Source organism: Perissodus microlepis, chromosome 23, assembly GCF_051167445.1.
Source record: "Perissodus microlepis isolate ML-2025 ecotype Zambia chromosome 23, ASM5116744v1, whole genome shotgun sequence".
Taxonomy (NCBI): Eukaryota; Metazoa; Chordata; class Actinopteri; order Cichliformes; family Cichlidae; genus Perissodus; species Perissodus microlepis.
In genome coordinates, this window is record NC_140482.1 from 42591161 (window position 1) to 42609312 (window position 18152).

The following is an 18152-nucleotide window of genomic DNA, read 5'->3' on the forward strand; positions in this document are numbered from 1 at the left end:
GTAAGATGAAAATTACGTGAAGCAGGAGAAAATGTCTCCACAGCAGTAATAATGGACCATTACCTGTACACGATGGAGAAAGGGAGACGCAGCTCCCTTTGGACCAGAACATCCACTATGCTGACTTTAACGCAACATGTTTTTACCTGCTTAACTGATCACAGCACTTCCCTTTCAGACTACAGAAAAGTAGACTGGGAGGCAGAGCCTTCAGTTTTCAGGCCCGTCTTCTGTGGAACCAGCTCCCAGTGTGGGTTCAGGAGACAGACACTATCTCTGCTTTTAAAGCTTGCAGGGCTGGATCAGGTGACCTGGTGAGTGTTTTCTTCGTCACTGTGTGTTTATACATCACTCTGAACTCAACCATTAGTTATTAATAATCTCCTGCACAGCGTGTTTTTGTCATGTTTTTCTCTCTTCACCCTGAACCGCTCACCTTGCCTGAGCCTGGGTCCACGGGAAGCTTGTTCCTGTTGAAAGGGAGTTTTTCCATCCCACTGACACCCAGCGCTTGCTGATAGGAGGTCGTTTCATTATCGATGGTTTTCTCTGCACCCTTCAGCGTGGTCTCCTTCTTTCCAGTTGGTGTCCTGTTTCAAAGTTTTCACGAGTGCTGGATTTTCTCCATTTTATCAAAAAGGCCATCCTTCAGCTTGAATTTCATTGACAAAAGCAATGAAGCCAAGTTAGAGTGTACCAATTGTTTTGGTGTGACACAAATCCAAAAGTGCCACGTCAGCGCCCTTTGTGGGCATTTTCTCTGACCTGTGGTTGAGGCCCTCACTCCCAGCGTGCTGCCTTCAGGCTTGGAGCACACTGCGGACTCATCCACGTTTTTGGTGAACTGCTGGAAACCCTGATATAGGTCTAGTGTGAAATGCCAGAAAAGCTGATTGTAGTAGAAGCGCTGGACTCGCCGCAGAGATGCACAGGGAGAATATGGTGACGTAAACAGTGGACGAGAAAACTTCCTGAGCACACACAGTATTTGGTGTGAACTTTGAAGATTTAAAATGTGTGGTGTGGGACTGAATGATGGCTGCCCCACCGAATGTCATAACAAAGGAAAATTTGTCATGAAACTTTTTTGAGAAGTTAAAAAGAAGTTTTAAGTTTTTCAAAGCAGCTCTTGGAATAACAGTGGATTAAAAACAAACTGTTGCTGGGAGAGTTTAGCGAGCGCACAAAGACCGCTACACAAGTTTCCCTTAATACTTACAAAAAAGGTGATGTGCATCTTTTTTTTAGAAAGGTACACAAACCACAAAAGGAAAATAAAATATTTGCCCTGCTGAACGACGGGCGAGCCGGAGACTTTCACCCAACAGCAACATTATGCCGTACAGCGTCAGGAGGAGGGTGTGGCACAGCGGAGCGTCAGAGACTACAGGAACACGCCGTTTATTTTTTATAACAGCGTGCACTTAACGGTCAATGTGGCCAAACAGAGCAGCCCCCCTCTGCCCCTCCTTACCTGTGGTGAGCTCGCTGTGTTTCCAAAGGGCTCACAAAGATGTCAAAACAGCAAAGGCAGGGCTGTGTGTGTGTGTGTGTGTGTGTGTGTGTGTGTGTGTGTGTGTGTGTGTGTGTGTGCGTGTGTGTGTGTGCATGTGTGTGTGTCCTTTTGTGGGGAAATAAAAACGAACCATTATGTGCCATTTTGTTCTCAAAACAGAGAAAACATCCTTCTTTGCAGACGTAGAGAAACGTTGTCATATCTGGACGAGCATCTGTCTGCAAAGTCGAGTCTGTGGTCACGTCCAGACAGGAGAGAGCGCTCAGCTCTGAATCTTTCTCTGGTGATTCAGGAGAAAGAACAAAAACCACCTCACAGCGAAGCAGCAGCCCTAACACGACCGATCGACTTCCTACCACAGTAGCAGCTGTGTGTCATCACCTGGGCATGTGGGGCTGGTCTACAGTCAGCAGCAGTCCACATGTGGGAGGACGGTGCCAGCTGTCAGCCAACCGGGTTAAACTGCCCTCGTCTGACTTCAATGAAACAATCTTATTCCAGTTTTTACTTTCTTACATTTTATAGCTTGATTGGCACGATCACATGCCGCGTGATAGTTGCACTCAGAATTAAAGCGTCCAAGCTAACGCGTTTACTGCTGAGGGACACATGAAGAAGTCGTGTCACAGCTGTAGCCATGTTGAAGAGTTCTGGCCCTCACAATCCATCCAAAACTCCAGGAGACGCTTCCCTCACCTTTTCTCCCCCCTCCCACACAAACGAAGAAGAACAGTGACTGGACTGACTGAACCAACACGGGGCTTTCCAACTTTTCTCTAAACATCCTTTAATGAGAATGACCAGCAGTGTTTACAGTTTGGTGAAACCGTGCACAGACAACCCACAAATATTCACAGACTACCAGGGACACAAACCTACTCCTCCTTGGGGGACAAAAAGCAGCACACAGAGCCTGAAGCCATTACACTTTGTTCCCAACTCTCCTGCTTTATCTCTCTCTCAGATTGTTCCCACGCTTTGCTTTGCGCTCACCAAATGATGAGCCTCATGGGAAGTTCCATTTAGAAAGTCTGTGATAATGCAGACGTCATCTTAATTCGTGCCTCTTATAGACCTGAAGCTGTCCAAAGAAAAAAAGTCAAAGGACAGGCTGAATGTGTTAGTTCAGCGCACTTCAAGTGGACCTTGATGTATCCGCTTCATACAAACAAGCGGCTTTGTAACACTGTGGATGTGGGACGGAGCCGGAAAGAGAGAGATGGAAAACCCACAAACGTGTTGAAAAACCAACAGTGCACGCTAAGAAGCCGCAAAGCCAAACAAAGCAAAGCACTGCTGTAAAACAAAGATCAGCACGACAGCATCCACAGCAACACGGTTTTATGTTACAGCACATTGTTGTGGATGGAGACTGAGAGCATCACTGTCAGCCTACAGATGTATAAAGCTGCATTATCATGACAAGCGTGATTGATCTACAGGTAACTGAGCTGGTGGAAAAATCCAAGTATTTGTACTTGATTACAAAGTGTCACTTACAGATGCCAAAGGCTCAGCAGTGTATCTACTGTATGATGTATTTATGAAAATGCTGTATTTGTGTTTTACAAAGTCTTCTAATATTTGCTGGTCTGGGTCTCTCAGCCTGAAGAACAACGATGGATTGAAGCACTTTGTGAAACTGTCGCAAAGCAGCAGCTCAATGACCTCCTGCGCTCCGTGTAGAGTCTTCTGGGTGGGTGTGTTTCGTGGGGTATCAAATTGCCCCTCGGGGATCATAAAGCGTATCTTGACTCTTAAAGTGATGGTTGCCAAGTTTTCAGTAAAAGAAAACTGGCAAGTGTTTTTCTAAATACTTTCATTTCCCTTTGATGACCATGATGTGTATTAACGTGTCTTGCAACAATAACACACCTACTGCACGCACCGTGTACGTGGGGTACATTGCGCAACACTGGCACAAGCAAAACTCTGCTGTTCTCTCGTCTCTCTGCTTCTTGTTGTCAGGCAGCACAAACTTTTTTTCTTTTTGATGAGGAATGCAGCAGGTAGCGCTGAGCAGACCAGCCAGACAAACCTTCCCCCGCCGAGCCCACAACAATAGTGCTCATTCAGCTCCAGCAGTTCACTCCTTCTCCCCCCTCCTTACCTTCTGATAAGCCTGCTGGAGATAGTTGTACGGGATCCTCCTGTTGAAGTCCTGCACCACATCCTCGCTGACTTTGTGCAGAGACTGCGTGCCAACTTTCTCCTCGATGCATTTGTTCATACACGCTGCTCTCCGCAGGACCGAGTCGAAAAAGCGCAGATCCGAGAAGCTTTCATCTAACGGATGCTGGTCCTGGCACCTCAGCCGGCATCGGACTCTGGTGGCCCGGACCTGTCTGTGGCTGCTGAGCGCTCCCTCCATGTAGCGCACCACGCTCTCATAATCGGCACTGTAAAACGCTTCCACCGCGTTATCATATAAAAGGTCGTACGGCTCCAGCACACCGGCGGAAGATGGCAACACGGCTGAGAGCAGGACCGGGAGGAAGATAAGAGTCGGAAACAAGTTTCCATCCATCCTCTTCTCTTCAGGCTGCGAGGAGCTGCAGGCGGAGAGCACACAAAAATCAGCTCAGCCTCCTTTTCCAGTTCATCCAAGCGCTCCTCTCAGAGGGATCAGCCGAGCGAGGCGGAAATGGAATAATTACTTATCGAGGACGCACTTGTTACGACCCCCTCTCGCTCCTTTAACTCCTCCCCTCCGAGATGAATGGCCAGGGTACACTCAAAGCTCGTTTTCGTAACAGGGAAACAGCCCCCACGGGGAAGCACGGGCAGTCCCGTGGGTCCCGTTTATTCAACGTTGAAAACACGAAACGCTGCGTTTAAAGGAGGAATGCACCGTTGAAACTGTTTGGGTTCATTGAGGTAAAAAACAAAATCTCCAGTTTTAGACAATTTGAGCTCACTGAGACAAACCTGAAGATGTTTTCAGTCATAAAGAAACACTGAAAAGGGGACATTTGACTTCTCAGACTTAAAGAGTTTCCAAAAATAACCGAGAGACATTCAAACAGGTAAGAAAATCCCCCAAAGCTGGTTCTGTTCACTGGATGTGTCGCCTTCAGAGGGAGAAACGTTTTCGTCGCTCACTCCTTCCAAATGAACAGAATCAACTTTCTGGGAGTCCTAAACAACAAACTCTTCAGCTCATCCACAGTCAACGAAACGTCGTTTCCACGCTGTTTGGGCAACTTCAATAACTCTCATGTTAACTCAGCTACGCTGTTTAAGAATAAATTCAGTTATACTGCGAGCGCAGGAAACAACTAGAAAACTCTTTGTCAACAAAAGAAACGCGCTCGCTCCGATTCCCCGCCAGACGCAGACCCACAGCTTTTCCCACATCAGTGGACACTGTCTCCCTCTCGAGGTTTTCGATGTACAAACACTTTTTTTAAAACACCACAAAACGACATGAAAGTAGAGTCCAGGTCAAAGCACTTGCATAGACTTCTTTGATAAGGCAAGTCACTTTTATTTACATAGCTTTTATTCCTGGTCTCCAAACAAGTAAATTATAAAGAAGCAAGAAACCAAACGTGACAGAAATAAAAAGCACACAAAGCAGATATTTCAGTGATATTAAAAATGTGATGAATCGATAAAATAGTCTTTAGTTGGACAGTTTTTTGTGAGTCTGTTTTTTAAATGTTATTTCATCTGTTATTGACCTAATTACCAATTAAGCCAAACTGAAATATGTGATTACTTAATTTAATTAAGCCACTGTATGTGGATTGCACCACTAGGTGGCAGTCAAACCAAGGAGATTTACACCGATCACTCATAATATGAAGAACCACAAGAGCCCAATGAATGTAATACACCACAGTACAACAAGTTTTAGACACACCAATGAGCTAAACTAGAGCTGTATACATGTTTACTATATGCTGTGAATACAATATTCTAATATTGAGATGATCTTTGAAAGTAAGTCAATTATTTCAATGGAAGAAATAATGTAGATGTCAGTAAGCATATAGTGCACCTGCACCTCACTCCTGTTTATTTCATGGCAGCGATATCCTGCTAATAACCATTGTTTACACAAACATTGACCAATAGCAGCTCTGCACTGCCTGCTGTGAAAGTCACAAAGCAAGAGCATCAACTATTACTTAAGAGGCTAATGGCAGTTCATGCTGGCGGTGGCAGAGCATTTAAAGCTGTTGGCCGCAGATGGCCCCGCCCGCTCTGGACCTCCCGAAGTCCACAACCAGTTCCTTGGTCTTTGAGGTGTTGAGTTGCAGGTGGTTTGTGTGACTCCATGTGAGGAAGTTCCTCACCAGACTTCTGTACTCCTCTTCCTGATCATCTTCCAGGATGCAGTCATTTGCATCATGGCTGTACAGCAGCTGTGCGATGGTATCGTGCTACTACGAACCAAAATGTTTTCAGCACCTCGTTAAATTTTAGCCACAGAGAATTAGGGCAGTGATTAGATATGACGACTGCTTTCTTTCTGTTATTCTTTTGCTGACAGTTCAGGAAGGAATCTGTGCGGCACACGGCCACTCCCTCCAGAGTCTCCACTTAAATCCACACCCACGTCTTGTTATGTTTCGAGTGAGGAGCGAGATCATTTGTTTCCACAAATTAGAAACTCACTAATGGAGCAAATGTGTATTTGCCAATAATCAATTTCACTCTTCTCTCCGAGTGCAAACGATCAAGTCAAAGCATGTATTTATCCTTCGATCTTCCTCTTGTATATTTGCCCACACAAATGTTCACGTGGTGCTTATCTTAAATGGTTGGTTTTACACACTAATGACTATGAAATGCAGACTGAACAGAAGTAGGTTTCTTACTGTCGTTCCATAATTTGTCTAGTCTGAGAGCAACCCTGTCAACGCTTCTGGTGTACAGTAATGGATTTAATGACAGTGTATGAAAGGAAGGAAACGAATACACTGGAGAAAACACACTCATTACTTGTACACTGTGGCGTTTAAGATAACTGGATACAGCAAACAACAAACTCTTATGGACTTTTATGCCTTTTATATTCATCCAAATGCAGTTTGTGTGTTAAAGCAAAGTCTGAACACGTGTTAAACTTATGGCACTGTGTTTATTTTACAGCTGTGGTGGTTAGCAAGCAGAGTATTACTGAAAACTGGAATCTGAATAATATTTTAAATTATGCGACCACAGTTGCTCCCAGACAGTAAGAACAGCGACTGACAAAACTGAATCAATAATGACAAATATTACAAAGTTACAAAATGTAACAAAACAATTATAAACATCCCTGCATATAACACAAGTTCAATTTATATGGTGGAAACTGAGGCGCCCTCTTACCAAACTGTAAAGCTTGTTATTTTCTCTGCAGAGGATGTGCACGATGACGGGTGTGCACGATGAAGGGTGTGCACGGTGAAGGATGTGCACGATGAAGGGTGTGCACGATGATGGGTGTGCACGATGACGGGTGTACGACTACTGCCGTGTGACTGTTCATTAGATGGAGGAGCTGTACAGCCAGACGGCCACGGGCAGGAATCATTTCCTGTGTCGCTCAGTGGTGCATTTGGGTAATCTCAGTCTCTCGCTGAGCGTGCTCCTGTGACTGGCCAGCGTGTCATGGAGTGGGTGGGATGTATTGTCTAGCATTGTCCTTATCTTGGACAACATCCGCCTCTCTGACACCACCTTAGCTCCGTCCCCTCAGCATTCCTGGCCGTGCAAATCAGTTTATTGAGTTTGTTGCCACCTGCGACACTTAACCTGCTGCCCCAGCATGCAACAGCGTAGAGGATGACGCTGGCTAGACTACAGACTACTGAAGAGTATGCAGCTGATAAATGATGCTTTTGTATTGTTGCACGTACAGCACAACCTCCAAATTCTCCCTCCATTAAAAATACAGTCTTGCAGTGGCTTCGTGGTTGTGGGTTTTTGTTGTTTTTGTCAGCATCTAATAATAAATAACAAACTTAAATAACTTCATATAAAGTTTCTGTCTTCACAAAGGCACCTTTTTAAAATGTTCAAGCTTTAAATATCATTGATCAAACACAGGAAAACCCAGACGAGAAAAAAAACAAAAACAAAACAATTTTATTTACTTATGCAAACAATAAAAAAACTGACAAGTTACAAAATGAATCACACACTTTAGACACAAACAGATCTACAAGGTACAACAGAAAGTACTGCACTTTATGGCCACACTTTAAATTATGAAAGCAAATCTTATTCAAAGCTTATTATAAGTATTTCATAAGTGTGCAGGAGGACGACAGGGTCCTTCACAAACATAAATCTGAAATTACAGAAGAAATTTCAATGTTGAACCTTCACATCTTTACTGTGGGAAACAACACACGACGACCGATCCTGATATGACCTCATTATTCAGTGAATGTAGAAAGTTTTTTCTTCTTCTTTGCTTTCAACTAGACGTAGTTGGACTTTGGATCATTGGTGGGAAGCAGACGGCTGGAGCTTATGGACACCGAGGACATGGTCGCGCATCTCCGACAGCTCAGGAAAGCACCACCAGTCAGAGTGAGGAGTCCACCGGCCCAGCTCACAAACACGGCATTACCAAACTCAGATCTGCCGGAGAGAGCAAATAAACGCTAACTTAGCGCTGCATGGTTGCTCACAGGGTTTATGTGTGGCGATATGTGTCAGCTGTACCTGATTAGAGGAGGCGAATGATAAAAGTTCTGAAGAACAACTTTGACAAACCAGGAGGTGATGATGATGGTCAATAAACCTAATCACAGACAGCACATGATATTGTCCATCACTGCAGCTGACAATCATTTTAAAAGCCCATTGTTGTGAATACATTAGTCGTCTCTCCACTCATTTCATTTTGGTTTCATGTATTAGTTTAGATCTGAACGCACCTGAGAGCATGAACATGATTCCCCCGATCATCGCTGTCACAGATTTGCTCTGCGAGGCACCGTCCATGAAGTGGGTGCACTTCATCCCCACTGTGGAGACGAGCATTGCCAGAGCAGAGAGGAAGAGGCTGAGTGGCAACGCTATCCTGGTTGCTTGAATCTCATCTAAAGGAAACAGAAGCACAAATATGGGAACGTTTGCTAAACTGTAAATGTAGATTATACATTAAATATCTGTTTTAGAACATTTTTGCTTGTAAAAGCTCAACAAAAAGCTGGAAGTAATTCCACACAAACATTTTTACTTTGTCAAAAAGAGAGACATTTCTGACTAATGACAGCCCCGTGTTGTAAGCTGGGGTGCAATCCAAACCTACCTGGCAGTTTGATAAAGGAATGGTAAATTTCACAGGTGGCTCTGTCTTGGACTCCACCACAGGACATCCATAAGCCCTCATAGGAGCGGTGCTTGCCCTGGACCAGCTTCTTCCAGTCCACCATAACAGTGGCGGCAGCAGTGGCACCGACTCCGACCAGGGAGAGAAAAAATCCAAGCAGCTGTAATCCAGATGCGGCCATCTTATCCAGCAGAGGAGTTAACTTAATCGACGAGTCCTGAAACGTCTTTGGGAATGTCCAAATGATCTGAAATGCTGATGAGTGCCGCTGAAGTCAGTAGTCGCTCAGACAGTTATGCGTGAGCGCTGCTGCCTCCTGTTTTTAAAGTCCAAGATGCGTCACGCTCTAGATCCCTTTTTCCTCCTGCAGCCGTTGATGGGAAGAAAATGTTCCAGGAAGTCTTATCTTGCTAATTAACTAATGATGATAACATAAATTACACTGACATCCTAAGGAAAGACCGCCATAACATGTTTGAACAAATACGAAAAAGATTCCTCTTCTTGATGACTCCTGATGACCTCCATGAGTAGAAGTTTAATATTTAGCATTTAATATGTTTCTGCAAATCTGGCCTGATGATCAAACTGGGTCTCAAAGTGCACAGACACAAGAATGGATTTCAAGATCGGTGCAAATCTGATTTTTCTGCACGGTTTCACTTTGCATCAAAAATGTGCTTCAGGTGTGGCGCATGCCTAGTGCATTTAACCTGCACCTATATGAGCCTGCAACAGGCTACGTGCAGGGAAGTAAACTGAGAGCCCATCACACAACAATGACCTGATTATCTAATGGGTTTTAATATGTATTTATTGGATGCATCTTTGGGTTGATGTACGATACAAAACATGCTTTAAACTTTAAGCTTTGCATGATTCAAACTGTGCTGAGATCTACATTTTTAAGTATCATTTTATAGTGAATGAAGAAAATAAGCAGAGTTACTGTAAGGCAGCACATCTTACACATGCAAACATTTGTTGAATTTATTCTGTAACTTCTGTGTTGCATGCTTCAACTGATAAACTATTGCACAAGCACGGTTTACAATGCACAGTACTGTACGTTCTGAGTCCCACGAGATCCATTAAAGATGATCTTTGAACCAAACATTTGAACGTCAGCGTCCTCCTTGTCATTCCTTTCCTCCATTTAACGCAGCAAGCTCGCGCTTACGTGAACAAACTCTTCATTTACTTCAGCAGTTACCAAATTATCTGACCATATTTGGTTCACAAGATGCCTGTTTGTTAACATTTGCATTGCCTGTTAGATTGGATCAGGGTCCAGCCTTTCCTGAAATAAGCACAAACATTTTGCAGCAATTAAAGTTACAGATCCCATCTGAATGTGCCACTTAACTTATTTATTATTTTTTTCTTTCCAGCATTGTTAAGTTTGACTTGCAAGGTCTGCTTGAGTCAAATCTTATTTCCAAGGAAGTTTCTTTTGTTGTTGCCTACAGGCAGAAGATGTTGGTGACAGTAGCAGGAAAGATGTTTTTGTGCCACATGACTTTTTAAATTACTTATTTTTAACAAATGATTGCACCAAGAAGTCGACACAACGGTCTGCACAGTTTGACACTTTTTAACCTTTCTTTAACTCCACACTGTAGTCAGTCGAGTTTTGCTTGGAGCATCAAGCTGGAGATTTCATTGTTTTTACCATCTTTCAAAATCTGTCTTCGTGCTAACGATCCTGTACGCAGACAGACCCTCCACTATGATACAGTACACAGGACTGGTATTAGCTTTTTAACCTGTTTATAGCCTCATACTGTTTTCTATTTTTTGGTGCCTCAGAGGTCAAACCAGATCATCAGGGCGCTCCATCATCACTGTGAATAATCTAATGTAGCACCCAACTCACGTAGCTCAGGATTAACTCTGGGTTAAGGTGATGATAGTACTATGAGCGGGGCCCTGGGTACGTTACTTAATTTTACTGGTAAACAGCAGAAACAATAATTAACCAGTTTTAACCTTTGTACTTAGAAGTCTTAATATTGGCGGTGCCTCCACTCAGTGAAAATAATATGAGTTCTGTTTAATCTTCACCAAGAATCATGAATTTATCTAACATGTTAACCTGTTGTTACTTTGTAGTAACCGCTACCACTTATAAACTCTGTAAATAATAATTATGACACAACACAAAACTTTAAATTCAAGATGTATTTAGTCAAAATAAAGTATGATTTAAATTTAAAAAAATACAATATTCCAAGTTCTGAAGCGTTTCCTTACAATTCAATTGGATGTTTTCTCTTCACACTCAATGTTTTAGAAAACACATTTATCCCAAAATACTCCCCTTTAAGTTCAGTTCAGATTTGTAACCTGTGTGAGCTCATGTACTGAAACCGTTGCAGGCCTGGTCGTTGCTCGGGCTCGTTGGGCCAGAAAACACACAAACGGCCGCTTCACTTGTTAAACAAGCAGGAAAACAAAACGCACGTGCTCAGGTCTACTCACAAATCCGTTGGGCTAAGTGCGAGGGCGAGCTGAGGGGCAGGCTCGCTTTGTGACCATGCGGCCTCCACTCGGCAACGCTGCTGAGTACACTGGGACAAACCCACGGAAATCCTATCCACAGCAGAAGGGTCCAGAGAATTCCTCTCGGTCCACTGTGCGTTAGAGATTACTATTTAGTTCCATAGAGTAATCTGTAGCTTACTACTCGGCACACATAGCTATTACTGGCTCTAAAATGCTAACATGCTAACTTGCGATTAACATCATGCATTTTAAGTACTTCTACATTCTGTTTAAGCTCAATACTACATTCAGTACTCACTCATCACAGGGTAAACAGTGCATAAATGGCCTGTATTTGTATAGCGCTTTACTAGTCCCTAAGGACCCCAAAGTACTTTACACATCCAGTCATCCACACATCCACACACTGGTGATGGCAGCTACATTGTAGCTACAGCCACCCTGGGGCGCACTGACAGAGGCGAGGCTGCCGGACACTGGCGCCACCGGGCCCTCTGACCACCACCAGTAGGCAACAGGTGAAGTGTCTTGCCTAAGGACACAACGACCGAGACTGAGCCCGGGCTCGAACTGGCAACCGTCCGATTACAAGGCGAACTCCCAACTCTTGAGCCACGATCGCCGGTAGACTCTGCATCCACGGCTATTGTTTTTGACTATTCTCCCGTTTGCTCTCCAACCTCCTCCGGTAACGTGCAGCTGCCGGCTCTCACTAGCTTAGTTAGTGTTTTTAATTTTCTTTCGCCTAGCTTAGATCCCGCCTTCCTTACGTGTGATTGGACAATAGGTTTACATCACCCAATGGGATAAAAGAAAATACAAGATTGACAACCCAAAATGAACTCGTAAAACAACTTGCAGCAAATACAAAGTTTTCCTTGTTTCACAGTAGATAACAAACCTTTGGTTTTCTTGTAACTTTTAACTCCGTGAACACTTAAATTATGATTGACTTCTATTTATTGTGATTTTAAACACGTTTTTAATGCATTTGAATTCTTTTTTTGTTTTTTAAACACATGTGAAATATTTACAATAAAGTCTTTACATGACAATGTTTATATCCTTTTAACCTGTAGGGTCTAAAATAGATATTTGAGACCAGGCTACACTAATAATCCTGGTAACAGAGTGTATGAACTTACCGTAAATCCCGGACTACAGAGCGCACCTGATTAAAAGCCGCATGCTCTAATTGTAGGAAGAAAATCAATTTTGTACTTGTACAGGCCGCACCGTATGCGAGATATCTACACAGAAATATTACACGTGAGGATTTTTAACGTTTAATTTAATCCGTAAGGTAACATAAACATGGTAACATAAACGTTATGGCAGGGCTGTGCAGAGACGCTTAAAGGGGCAGGTGCTCAAAGTTAAAAAGGGGCACATTGAACCAGGCTGAATAACAACAACACACATTCATCAAGAATCTAATATGGAATCGCATCATACTATATCACTGTTGTGAGGCAAAGCAAACGTAGCCGATGTTTTACCTGATGGGTACAATGTTGCTGTTGAGGGGTTGCTGCTGCTCCTGCTGCTGATAGTGCTGGAGGGCAGGGCTGTGCTGATCTGAGACTGTAGACATTAAAAAGTCCATAGGAGAGATGGTAGCTGATTAAACAAGTGTCATGAGGTAATAACAAAATGCAAAGATAGGTGACAGCGCTTGGAACGATAAGGACACAAAAAACTGTGAGAAATAAATTAGGCTCTGCCTGTGAATCACTCTTTGCTTCTCTTCTTCCTTGAATCCCATCTTTTCATCTATCACTCTCCACTTGCTGTCTATCTGACAACAAGGCACAACTTGCTATTGCAATAAACTATAATCTAATTATCCACACCTAACAACTCCAGCACTTAATCTATAATAAAATGATGACCGAAAAATGTTATAGCCCTGCCTTTAGTAGCCTCACACAGCTCCTACTGTTTCCTCCTCATGTCCTTACCAGCCATGTCTGGACATGTTATATCATGAGTAATAATTTAAAATAACCCATATACATAAAACAAACACATGCACACACACACAGTGACATTTTAGACCTTCTTCAGAATACTGTATATACTATGGGCATCACGGTGCTGATCCAGAATCCTTACATTATTATTTATTACTAGAGCTACAATAATAAAGCAATGAGGAGGGGGAAGTAATAAATATGAAATCATGTATTTATGATGATTCCATTTGTTTCACTATCCACTCTGTGCAGGGGCAAAGCTTATTATTACATGTTTAAACTGTAGAGATACAATCATTTTACTGCTGTAAAATCCAAATTTTGTCTTATTTAAAATAAAAATCTAATATAATCTGCTTCTTAATGTATGTTCTTTAAAATACAGCGTGTGTTTTTTAAAATATTATAATAATGCATAATTATGTGGACATGCATATTAGATCGTTTTTTAGTGAAATATAATCCCCCCAGAAAGGCAGGAAAAGCTCTGTAACTTACTTTAATACTAAATATGTTCCCTAAAACGGTGACAGAGCTACAGACCCATGACAGCCTTACACAGGTAGCCAGCAGCTGTGACCAGCACTACTTGTGCAGTTAATAAAAGGACAGGTAATGTTTGTCGCGCTGTTGCACACACAGCACGCTCGTTTGTTTCAGTTCGTCAGTTGCAACAAGACAGCTTACCAACGTGTACGTAATAAGCCAATACTCCTGTGTGCTATAGACTACAGTGTACGCTGTACACCTACTTATTGGTTTTGTCGCATCAGTCTGTGTCTCTGCGTTAATTTGTGTTTCTCCTGCAGCTCCGGACCGCAAAAAATGCGCGTGCTCTTTGTGAGCTCGTTCCCGTCTCGCAACCAGCGCTGTGATCATGTGACTGATGCAAGCCAGATCCTTTTATTTAGCAAAACTGTGATTAATAGTTAAATATTATTGTTGAGGGGCACAGACAGGACTCCGCACGCACACACACATTAAAAAATAAATAAATAAATTTTTTTTTTTTAAAGTTGCCTCAACAAAAGGGCACTTTGGGCACCCATCAGGAGAGGGGCGGGTGCTCAAGCCCCTCTACCCCCCTCCCCCGCACGTGCCTGCGTTATGGTAACATACAAAAATACATACTGCAAATGCTTTTTTTCCTCGAACAGCGCCTGTAACACGGCTACCTCTAAGTACACGTACGTATCGGTAACACACAAATTACGTTGCTTATGGATTTTTTACGGAACAGTGCACAAACAACATTACGACGTCTCTTATCAACCGATAAAAATATATACCGTATATATACACTACTTATCATTTTGATTGGTCTACTGTTACCAGGCAAAATGTTTTTGGCCGCATGAAAAAAAATGCAGTGTTCACAGTGTGGGAAAAAAGTAGCGGCTTATGACCCGAAAACTACGGTATTTGTGTTGATCAAACTGTAACACTAAAATTACATCACCTTGGTTGAGTAGGTTATGACATTTATAAAATAAAAAAATGACAAAGTGAAACAAAGATTTCATTGCAGGCTTGATTCAGTCCCTCCCTCCACGGAGAGCTGGGACGTCTGGCCCACGTCTGCCCTGACTGTGATGCACCTCTCAGGCAAAGAATTCACTGTGTGTGGATATTCAGATTGCTTATAATAAGCCTGCTTATTATGAATAAAAGTCATGCAGGTCTCAAAAAAGAAGGGAAACAAAGAGACATGTTAACATGATGGAAATGAAAAGCAAAACATTTCAATAATGAAAAAGTTTTTATGAATGAATAAAACAGCAAAAACAAGGATTAACAAATGAGTCTAATAAATAAGCAAAAGTAGAAAAAAAAGAGCTTCAACAAAACGTTCACAGTGTGAAGCAGGAAGCTGCTGGGAGGCTGACCTCAGTGACTTTTTGGCAGGATGTGGCACCAAAAGCTTTTTAAAACAAACAATAACTTTTTAAAGGGAACAGTTCTGCATTTCACAGGTGCAGATGAGCTTTGTTGTGTGTGTGTGTGTGTGTGCGTGCGTGCGTGCGTGTGTGTGTGTGTGTGTGTGTGTGTGTGTGTGTGTGTGGACACTTTCTATGTGTCTGTTTGGCTGATATTTATACATTATTGGAATATGTTTCAATTGCCTTTAAGCAGCCGGAAGGAAAGTTCGTCCTTATGTGTGGATGAATTTATGTATGGATTGCATCAGTAGATGGCGCTAAAACCACAGAGCTCACTCACTTGCAGCTGAAGAGAATATCCTCCCGAGAACAAGGACATTTCTGTCCTCTGTAATGGAAATTTGTTTTTGGTCTATATCCAAGTCCGATGCACTTAACAGACGACATCCTGGGCTTACCACTGACCACTGACATCTGGTGTGTTTGGGTGGTAAACAGGAAGAAAATCACACAAAAGTTAAATTCTTTGTTCCTGGATCCTCAGGAGGAAATATTGAGGAGCTCCATCTCTCCTGTCTGATCAGATGATTTTCTCAGTTCCACAGTTTAGTTTTCACTTCATATAGACAGATGTTTGTCTTTCTGACATTCAGTCCAATGAATTTAAATAACCAGCTGTAGACATGCCAGTAAGTGTTGAGGAGCACCAGTCATATAAGCTGCCATACACTGGTTGTGCATATATGTGATATGTACATGACACAGCTGGAAAAACAAATGTTGGTGTGAGCATGTAAACATCAGTGATCATCAGAGCACACCTTTTATCACACCATTAGCATCCACATGTCACCCTAATAACCCCTCTGCACAGAAACAGACACAGCACACCTGGGCAGTGACCTGTAGGAGCAGCTTGAGGTTTCTGAATATCTGAAAGGGTTTGCTGGGTTTCAAAGACTCATTAAGAAACTGAAAATTCACTTTTTCATGGGTTTACAAGTGTGGTGGTCCCACTCTGGGCAGGGACACAACTGGCCCAAAGACCCACTTTACCCACTATTAAATACTTGTTTGAAAACAAATAATTACAATAAAACTACTGAAGCTAAGTGAAACTGTATATAGCAGATGTACATGAAGGTCCTTCACCACAGCAGCTTCTGCTTATATGTCTAACCTACACACACACATGCATATATGCCCCGTTATTTAAGAATCTCTGGGTTCTTACAAATAAAGAATCTTGATACTCGATACATAATTACTAAAGTGTTCCTCGATCAGAGAACGCGTTTACGTAATGATTCATCAGTTAGATCAGATGTAATTATCTAAAGATGACTCACTGAAAGAGGTCGTTAGCCTCGTTAATCACAAACAGTGACATGCAGCTCTGCAGGATTCGTGAGTGTTTATTTACGGTGCCCAGCACACAGCTCCGCCCTGCTCTCCACCTCTCCTCTGGGCCCCAGCAGCTACTCAAATAGGAAAGGAATGATGGAGGGTCATCTGTGGGGGCCACACCCAAACCCGCTGCTCCACCCCTGCCCTGCAGCTGAGCCACAAACCACACCTCGCCACAGTGCAGTTGTGAAACAGGAATGCTACACAATACAAATCCAACAAGGTGGCACCTCCAAAGTGGCCACAGAATTAGTCATATGATCAGTCAGCTCTGCTAGTGTTGAACAAGGGGCAGTTAAGGATTACTTATCGGTGTTCCTGTAGTGAAATTTGGGTGGAGGACATTTATTTATTTATTGGAGCAACGACAAGTAACAGCAAGCTGTCCAGTGCTGGATCCTCTATAGAATAAAACTATTTATCTGATTCAAATTGTTGTTCTCAGCAGTCGAGTTAGACATGAACATGAGCACAGTAACATCAAATATCCATTAACTGTTTTGTTTTATCCCATTTTGCTTTGTCACAATCAGCATCGGAGCGGCACACAGTCGCTCCCAGACACGGCCTGCATCCACTCACGTCCACATCCGCTTTTTGTTATGTTTCGAGTAAAGAGTGAGTGAATTTCTCCCCACTGTGACTCAGAAACTCAGAAGCAAACGAACTCTCACCTGTGTTAATGTTCTCACTCTTGCTAATTATTTAATCGAACGAGGCATTCGCGTATCCATCGCACTCGGAACGCAGCCCAGTCTCATGACATGAACATGAACCAAAGTCGGTAAACAGCTTCTGTTTTTGTGTATTTGCCTCCTGAAAATGCAGCTTATAGTCAAATCTCATCAGTTATCACTTACTTTCTAAACAATGGCAGTGCTTATCTTAAACCCACTAAATGCTGACTGAATGTAATGCAACAAGTAGGTTTCTCTGAGAGCGACCTTGGCAACTCTTATATGGTCCTAATGGTCTGGAGTAATGGGCTTAATGACAGTATCTGTGAAAGGAAGGAAAGTATGACATCATTACTCGTACACGGCGGCGCTTGAGATAAGTACTGCCTGGTTACAGTAAACAAGTCTTATGAATGTTTATGCAGTTTTGTGCTGACATTATGGCGTCACATCTGACTGACAGCAGCTGATATCCCCAGTGAACGATCTTTTGGCGCTGTGGGAACGGGACCGCTGGTCAGGTCTGAGCTCGCTTCTCCAGCCACATCACCTCGCCAGAGTAACATAGCTTCACATTAGGATGATGTTTAAAAATGTATTTTAATGATCTGAGCTTTATCCGTTAATAATAAGAAGAAGAAGAATCTTGGTTGGTGGTTATTATCTATCAAATTATGTCTTTTTGTCTTTGTGAGTTTCTATAGATGATTTAACTGCATTAATGTTTCATATGTGTAGATGTTTTGTTGCACGTGTTCCTGTCTTTCAGTTCTGCTCACTTGCTTCTGATTTGTTGATTTCATGTACCACCAACCTGTCAGGTACTCTGCAGAAAGTTAGCCTGTGTGGCTAATTAAAAACAGGAAATCACAGATTATAAAAAACAAAATTATTTTATTTTTCTTCTCAAAA

General features: G+C 42.6%; 2 protein-coding genes across 3 annotated transcripts in view; both read right to left on the reverse strand.

Annotated features, from left to right (window-relative positions):
* The window catches only part of p3h2 (prolyl 3-hydroxylase 2), a 50382-nt gene extending 45584 nt beyond the window's left edge, over positions 1-4798 (reverse strand). The window contains exon 1 of one of the 2 annotated variants that reach the window (XM_084921003.1): positions 3627-4798. In XM_084921003.1, coding sequence (XP_084777129.1) covers positions 3627-4043 — 417 coding nt within the window. In that variant the 5' untranslated portion in view covers positions 4044-4798. The remainder of the gene's footprint in view (positions 1-3626) is intronic. The other variant, XM_084921004.1, reaches the window with a different exon arrangement.
* A 2781-nt stretch (positions 4799-7579) lies between these two features.
* Positions 7580-12035, reverse strand: LOC146362275 (claudin-7-like). Its single transcript, XM_084922403.1, has 4 exons — positions 8775-12035; positions 8398-8562; positions 8183-8261; positions 7580-8098 (listed from the first exon to the last, which is right to left on the reverse strand). Exons 1-4 carry the CDS (start codon positions 8974-8976, stop codon positions 7936-7938), a joined length of 609 nt encoding a protein of 202 aa, XP_084778529.1. The 5' UTR covers positions 8977-12035; the 3' UTR covers positions 7580-7935.
* Positions 12036-18152: the final 6117 nt, after the last annotated feature.

Excerpts from the sequence above, each read along its gene's own strand:
- LOC146362275 (XM_084922403.1), bottom strand. The coding sequence starts at position 8,976 with ATGGCCGCATCTGGATTACAGCTGCTTGGATTTTTTCTCTCCCTGGTC. Across the intron at positions 8,563-8,774 it reads TTCCTTTATCAAACTGCCAG|ATGAGATTCAAGCAACCAGG; the intron begins GTAGGTTTGGAT and ends TGTTTCCTTTAG. Across the intron at positions 8,262-8,397 it reads AATCATGTTCATGCTCTCAG|GTTTATTGACCATCATCATC; the intron begins GTGCGTTCAGAT and ends GTCTGTGATTAG.